At 43.7% G+C, this 7,911-nt stretch overlaps 1 protein-coding gene across 1 annotated transcript in view; it reads left to right on the top strand.

Annotated features, from left to right (window-relative positions):
• Positions 1–1,193: 1,193 nt before the first annotated feature.
• The window catches only part of Prp16 (ATP-dependent RNA helicase l(1)G0007), a 64,530-nt gene continuing 57,812 nt past the window's right edge, over positions 1,194–7,911 (top strand). The window contains exons 1-3 of the mRNA XM_017620192.1: positions 1,194–2,350; positions 2,405–3,183; positions 3,246–3,439. Of these exons, the coding sequence (XP_017475681.1) occupies positions 1,194–2,350; positions 2,405–3,183; positions 3,246–3,439 (2,130 nt within the window). The remainder of the gene's footprint in view (positions 2,351–2,404; positions 3,184–3,245; positions 3,440–7,911) is intronic.

Below are 7,911 nucleotides of genomic sequence, written 5' to 3'. Positions count from 1 at the left end.
TTTTTCTTTGTTTACAATTTGGTGGTGGCTTTTACTGCAATTTTCTTAATTTTCGCTTGTGACAACGTGTGCACACATTAGGTAAAGAATAATTCACCACAACGACATGATTTATAGAAGAATTTGCCTAATATAAATGATTATTCATGCGTTCAACAATTACGCCGTTTTTTTGTTCTCTTCTTTGTTTACTTCTTACAACAAAAATGGCGTCGATATTTCAACAGCTAGAAAATAACTTTTTCCTTTCTTTCGGGAATGCGTGATCTTGTGTCTTTCGTTCATGTAAATAAGTGCGTAAAGTGACTGTTTGACAGATCAACCAGGATTTTTTGAAACAATTTTTGTTGCGTAGTATTTTTTATAACATCCCTCCTCCTTGTCTCCTATCACTCTCGTCTTAAATGATATTCATTCATTTTATTTGCTTATTATTTTTTCATTTATTTCCAATATTTTGTCATATATTTTACTATAAAAATTTCGGCCCCTCGGCAACACCGAAGTTAACGAGGTCGTTTGCGCATCAAATTTGCCTCTTAATTTTAGAAGGGGCTCATAAATAGAACTCCATACAAATTTTTACAGTTCTTTTACGACGCTCGTAAATTTACGAGCTTTAAGGGGTTTACGTAGATATCTACGTTCTTTGATCACATGTTGCTGTATGAAATTTAAACTAATAAGGAAACTGCTTGTGGGTTTTTATTGATGAAATTCACAAACTAAACCCATTTAAATATATTATATATTGTTTTATCATGAGTTTGCTGCGAATAAACAACCATGTTATCAACTGTTCATGAAGCTAGCAAAATATGACTGGATTTGCGTTCGCGTACTTTTATGGAAATTTTTTCTACTGGAGAGTTGCTGGCAAGTTACTGGATAATTTGTAAACAAACACAACTAGATACAGAATTCAGCCCCAGCTGTTGAAAAGGATGTTCACAGTTGATAAAATTACCGAATACCAACTAACACTACCGAAATGGGTGTGAAGACTCTTACTATTTCTACATACTGTGGCGCAGAAAATGCAACGCTGTTTTTTTTCATTGGGTTGTCATAAACAGCTGACTGCAAGCAGTGTGCCACAAACAAAAATGAATAAACGTTTTACAATCAAGTGATCGTAAATTAAATTGTAACCCGACTGATTAAATTTTTTTCTTCTAAAAGAAGTAAGTAAAATGGAGGATGATGATGCTGGTGTTCACCGACTGGAAGGTTCCTCTGGCAACGTTCGTGGCGGATTGATTATTAAGAAACAAAAAGAGGAAGGCAGCGATAGCAAATTCATACTACCAAAGCCGTCTATACTGGGTTTGGATCGTTTAGCTGCTCAGCGACGTAAAGAACGAGAGGAGGCACAACGGTTAATATCCTTCAAAGATAATGAGAACGATGAAGATGATGAACGTAAGGGTGGTGTTTCCGCTACATCTATTGGCGATGAATTTGCTTTCAAAAAGCCCGATACCAGTAGCGTTCACAAAATGAATAGGCAACTGCGGGAACCTAAAGTAGAAACACCATCACATACGGGGGGTGTGTCAGAAGAGGCTCGGGAGCGTTTGCGTGAGCATGTTAAGCGGGATCGAGAGCGCACTACTAAAGGAGGAATGCGCTATTCCACTCGTGAGTACAGTAAAAATGATTCTAGAGATCGTTCATCTTCAAGCTCATCTAGTCGTGATCGCGATCGAGATCGAGAACGCCGACGCGATAGAGACCGGTATGCATACATACGTGATAGGGAAAGAGATAAGGATCGTGATAGGGACAGAAATAGAGACAGAGATCGCCATGATCGCAGTAAAAATGATTCTGAAAGAACTAATCGTGGTGATGCAACATCCGTTCGTAGCGGCGAGCGCACACCAAGATTTAAGGATGAGCCTCAAACACCGATGAACATATCTGTGAGTGGCAGTGCATGGGATGATGATGACACCGACCGACCTTCACAATCAAAGAAATCATCCTGGGACTTTCCTACACCCAAATCATATGCTAGTTCAGATCGGCCCGATTCGTCGACAAGAAGCAGCAATACTAGCGGTATTGGTACAAGTAGTTCACGTAGTCGTTCTCGTCACGAACGTGAAGATGATACACCGAGACCAACACCTGCCCATAACTATAATGCATGGGCCAACGACCGCAAACGATCTGGTGCGACACCCGCAACTGGACGAAGCAATCGCCAACCGTGGGGTGAAAGTGAAGAGGACCGTGATCTATGGGAAGAAGAGCAGCGCCGACTAGATCGTGAATGGTATAATATTGATGAAGGATATGATGACGAAAATAATCCTTTCACAGGGGCCAATGCGGAATATTTCAAGTAATTTAAAATTTATATTACTTTAATTTTAACTAATAAATATCTCCCTTACAGAAAACGAGAAGAAATAATTGAACAAAAGCGGACCAAACGTATTAGTGCACAACAACGGCAAATTAACAAAGATAACGAATTATGGGAGCGTAATCGTATGCTTACTTCCGGCGTTGTTATGTCCATCAACGTAAATGAAGATTTCGATGAGGAAGCATTGGAGCGCGTTCATCTGTTGGTGCACCACATTATACCACCATTCCTCGACGGGCGAATCGTGTTCACTAAACAACCCGAACCGGTTATACCCGTTAAAGATCCCACCTCAGATATGGCATTGATTGCGCGCAAAGGCAGCGCTCTGGTACGTGTGTATCGCGAGCAAAAAGAACGTCGAAAAGCGCAAAAGAAGCATTGGGAATTGAGTGGGACCAAATTGGGTAATATCATGGGTATTGAAAAGAAGATTGACGAAGAAGATGCCAAATTCGACAAGGATACCGATACAGCAGATTATCGAAAAGACCAGAAATTCGCTGAACATATGCGCGATCAAGATTCTGGTGGGATGAGTGATTTTGCACGCAAAAAGACCATTTTAGAGCAGCGTAGATTTTTGCCTGTATTCGCTGTGCGCCAAGAGCTGTTGAATGTAATCAGAGAGAACTCTGTAGTAATTATTGTTGGAGAAACAGGCAGCGGCAAAACAACGCAGTTGACTCAATATTTACATGAAGATGGTTACAGCAATTTTGGCATGATAGGTTGTACACAGCCTCGTCGTGTCGCAGCCATGTCTGTGGCGAAGCGTGTTTCCGATGAAATGGGTACTAAGTTGGGTAAGATAAAAATTGTGTTTATATATCCCTTTGTTGGTACTGAAATTGCTGCTTCTTTACAGGTGACGAAGTCGGTTATGCTATACGATTCGAAGATTGCACTTCCGAAAAGACTGTAATCAAATACATGACTGATGGTATTTTATTGCGTGAAAGTCTACGGGATCCCGATTTAGATGGCTATTCGGCCATTATAATGGATGAAGCGCATGAACGTTCATTATCTACTGATGTGCTTTTCGGATTATTACGTGAGGTGAGTGTTTTATACATTTTCACTTGCCTATAGTGTAGTGTGATTAGGCCCTTCAACATTTGATGTCAATTTATTTACAGCAATTAAGTTTTATATTCGAGCCATTATTAGACAACAATCTCTAATACTGAGATATTTCTTTGCCTACCGCCTCTGAAGTGCGTATTTTTTATGGCATTAAGNTATTCGAGCCATTATTAGACAACAATCTCTAATACTGAGATATTTCTTTGCCTACCGCCTCTGAAGTGCGTATTTTTTATGGCATTAAGCCTTAGGTGTTTATTGCCTTTAACAGGCCAATTCTGCGCATAAAAAAAATGTTTTAACCGGTAAATAAAATTTACACGAACATTTTGCACGTTTAACAATATAAATAATTAATTAAAAATAACATATTTATGGGATTTAATCATACAATTAATATGCTTGGCGATAATATGTTCATGCTTAANGCCTTAGGTGTTTATTGCCTTTAACAGGCCAATTCTGCGCATAAAAAAAAATGTTTTAACCGGTAAATAAAATTTACACGAACATTTTGCACGTTTAACAATATAAATAATTAATTAAAAATAACATATTTTATGGGATTTAATCATACAATTAATATGCTTGGCGATAATATGTTCATGCTTATGGTCAGCCAGCATAACCTAACAGATTACTAAACTCGCCATAAATGGCGTTGATATGCGTCGTTCCATCTTTTTTTTATGGATCGATAAAAGGTGGATGGTTGTTTCGCTGTAGTATATTTCTTTGAGCTGAAGTTATTCAGTTGTTCACTTTCATTGTGAATGTTGAGGTCGGTTTGAAAGAGGGTATGTCGACTTAATTGATTAATAGTCTAATAATATTAATAAATCATATTTAAAGGATCTTTTAAGATCTAAAATAAATTATGTTTTACCCAAACATGGTTCCTTAAATGATGTGAATTCCACAGCAGTGTAATATTTGGAATGTAGTAGTGCCCATTCTTACTTCATAAAGTCAAATACTGTTCTTGAATTCAAGGCCTGATCGTATTATCCAATTGTTTGTAATAAAAGTGCTCGTTGATAAGCCTTATCGTTTTGTGGAGAGTGCTTTTTGCTACTTATGGCTTTAAAATTCTTGATGGAAACACTGCATAACTATGCTTTACCCCGTTTTTAAGTAAAATGTCTACTAACAATGTGCAAAAAAATACCACAAATAGGAAAGCGTTGGGTACAATATTTATTCGTCTGCATGTTTTTAATACCAAACGAGTGGTTAGAGGTGCGTACTGTCCTTCGGTAGGATTCAGGTTCGATTGCTGGTACGTTTCACTTAAAAAGCCTTTGTTGTTGTTGTTGTGGCGGCTACTAAACCCCGCTCGGGTCGGCTTTTCTAAAAGCAGTCGCCCCTCGGCAGTCAATGGCAAATGGCCGAGTGAATTTCTGCCATGAAAAAGCGTCTCACAAAAACAATATGCCGTTCGGCGTTGCTTCTAAGCTGAAGGCTCTTCATTTGATTTCACAACCTCAGGACTTCGTCCGCCAGTTCGTAGGTATGACGCCTAACGTGCCTTGACGAGGGCTCTTCTGCGAGCAGTTGTCGGTTCGGGTGCCCTCGTCTGTGGCACCCTACAAGGAACTGCTTACAGAGCATTGTGTTATGCTCCTTAATGTGGAGCATATAGGCCTCGTGGTGCAGGTGGTGTTGGGGCGACATCAGGAGGCATCCAGTCAAAGTCCGAAGTGCCGTGTTCTGGCTAGTCTGCAGCTCGGCCACTGCGTTCTAGTCGTTCCCGGCGACCACACGGGCGCTGCATAATTTAGAACCGGCCGGACAATTGCCTTGTATGTTGTCAACAACGTTTCTTAGTCTCTGCCCCAAGTGCTGCCGTCCAGCGACTTGAGGACCATGTTGCTGCTCTGTACTTTGTTGACAATTGCGGTTGTATGCGTCGAGAAGGAGAGCAGGGTGTCGTCAGGTAACTCCGAGGATTTTGGGTTATTCACCGTCGTTGGTTAGTCCAGGTGGTGAATAAAGTTGCCGAGGATTTTGTGAGGGAGAGGGTTAGGCTCCTTGAAGTGAAGAAGCGAGAAAGCTCGGAAAGATATCCGTTAACTTTCGAGCATAACTCATCAATTCCATTCCCAGATGCCATTATCGAGCAGTCGTCAGCGTAAGAGACAATAGAGACTCATTCTGGTGGTTGAGGGAGCTTTAAAATATAGTAATTAAACAATACCGGGGATAGGACACCACCCTGTGGTGCCCCTGTTTAATTTTTCTCGGTTTGCTAGTTCGATCTCTAAAGATTACCGACGAATGTCGACTACTCAGATAATTCAAACGCCTTTGACAGGTCCAGCACTACTAGAACCTTTCTTTATGGCGTTAAGTCTTTTTGTTGTGTTCTGCACTTTACGGAACCCATGCTGATGCCTTGCTGGGGTCAGGTGGTTTGTGTAGTGCGGGAGTAGAAGGGCCTCTATTGTCTTCTCTACCGGGGAAAAAGGGTTATCGGATGATAAGACTCTCCTTTGTTGGACGGTTTCCCCGCTTTGAGCGGGGATGATTAAGTAATCCACTCCCGCAGGACCTAAAGTTTTCAGCATCAGCATGCAAATTCTGTCGGGTTCTATGGCATTGGAGGCTTTCGCGTTCCCGGTGGCTATCCTCACTTCGCCGCTGGTAAAAACAAGAGGCAGTTTGTGCAGCCTTCTAGTCACTTGACGTTTGGCTTTGTCCGCCGGAGGATGCAGTGTGAACTGTCGGCTAAAATAGCTCAAGCATCGGATCTCGACTCTGTGGTCACGCTCCGTTGTTGTTGGTCTTGTAGCAGGAGTGCTCAACCCCCCAGGTTCTGTCATATATCGTCGTCTTCATCCTCCGACTCTGTAAGCCTGAGGCCGAAAAAGCGGGCAGCGTCGATAGGCGCGGTCCAGAGCGCTTCTGGTGCCAGGGTCGTAGGGTTGGAGGTGCATGTGAAGAGGTGCTGGGTGTCATGGGTACCTTGCCCACATGCGGGGCAGGTGTTTGCCACTTGTGCATTTAGTCGGTAGAGGTAGCTGTTAAGTCGGTGACACCATCCCGAACGGAGTTGTACTAGGGTTCACCTGGTCTCTCTGGGCAGTTCAGATTCCTCTAAATTTATGGGTGGCGGTCGACCGCCTAAGACGATGTTGTCATTACGGGTACTGAGGCTCGTTCTGACCGCATCGCTGTGTAGGGTGTTGAGCGCCGCTCTGTATCTTGCTGCGTCGAATGGATGGTCTACGTACGGCTCAATGTCTGTCTTCCAGTCGTGCAGGTGGCGTCTCACATGTCGTGGGGCGGTTCGTTTCGAAGCAAGGCGTTGTTGGGGTGGTTCTCTCGGTGACAACCCACGAGGTATTGCTTCGACAGCATGGTGTTATGCTGGCTTTCTTCATGGAGGTGATGCTCGGACGACATGAGATGACAGCCTGTAGCCGTACGTAGAGCTGCGTTCTGGCAGATTTGGAGATTCCTCCACCGGGTGTCGCTTGTCCCCGCCGTCCACACTGGTGCCGCGTAGTTAGCCACTGACCGGCCAATTGCCTTGTAAGTCGCGAGCAGAGTGTCTTTGTCGGCTCCCCTGGTGCTGCCGGCTAGCGATTTGAGGACTTTGTTCCTGGCCCGGAGTTTGTTACATGTGGCTGTAGCATGCGCGGAGAAGGAGAAAAGACTATCGAACGTCACTCCTAGGATTTTAGGGTGATTAATCGTCGGTATTTTGGCGCCATCGACGAAGACGTCCAGTTTTAGCCCTATCTCCTTGGTCCAGGTTGTAAACAGTGTGGCTGTGGATTTTGCGGCGGAGATTTGGAGTCGTCTTGCAGTGAAGAAGTTGGAAAGATCGGTGAGATAGTCGGTTATTTGATCGCTAAGTCTGTCGATGTTTGGGCCAGTTGCCATTATAGTGCAGTCATCAGCGTAGCTTACCAAGTTAACTCCTGCTGGCGGCGGAGGGAGTTTTGCCATGTAGAGATTAAACAGTGTCGGGGAGAGTACGCCGCCTTGAGGGACCCCCTATTTAATTCTTCGAGGCTTGGACTTGGCGTTTCGGAATTTGACTGATGACTGACGATCACACGATAGCTGGTTATCCACCGTTTCGTCCGAGCTGGAAGCGAGGAGTCCAGGACGTCTTAGCAGAAGGTCGCGTAGTTCACCGTGTCGAATGCCTTTGACAGGTCCACTGCGACTAGGACCGTCCTATCATAGGGTCGACGTTGGTTCAGACCTGTGTGGTAATGGTGTTTAATGCTGTTGTCGTGCTGTGCATTTTTCGGAATCCATGTTGGTGTTCGGCTAGCTTCAGATGCTTCGTCAGGCAGGGAGGGAGGGAGATGGGTCTGTACGAGTATCCTGCGTTCGCCTTCTTCCCTCGCTTAAGGAGGGGGATGATCCTACCCATTTTCCACATCTCGGGGATGATCAGGGTGGACAGTGACAAGTTGAAAGCGGCGGTC

The sequence above is a fragment of the Rhagoletis zephyria genome, unplaced genomic scaffold (genome assembly GCF_001687245.7).
Source record: "Rhagoletis zephyria isolate East Lansing unplaced genomic scaffold, Rhagoletis_zephyria_1.1 Rzeph_scaffold_02074, whole genome shotgun sequence".
NCBI classification, from domain to species: Eukaryota; Metazoa; Arthropoda; class Insecta; order Diptera; family Tephritidae; genus Rhagoletis; species Rhagoletis zephyria.
The sequence above is the reverse complement of the archived record's forward strand: the minus strand, read 5'-3'. Positions and strand labels throughout refer to the sequence as shown.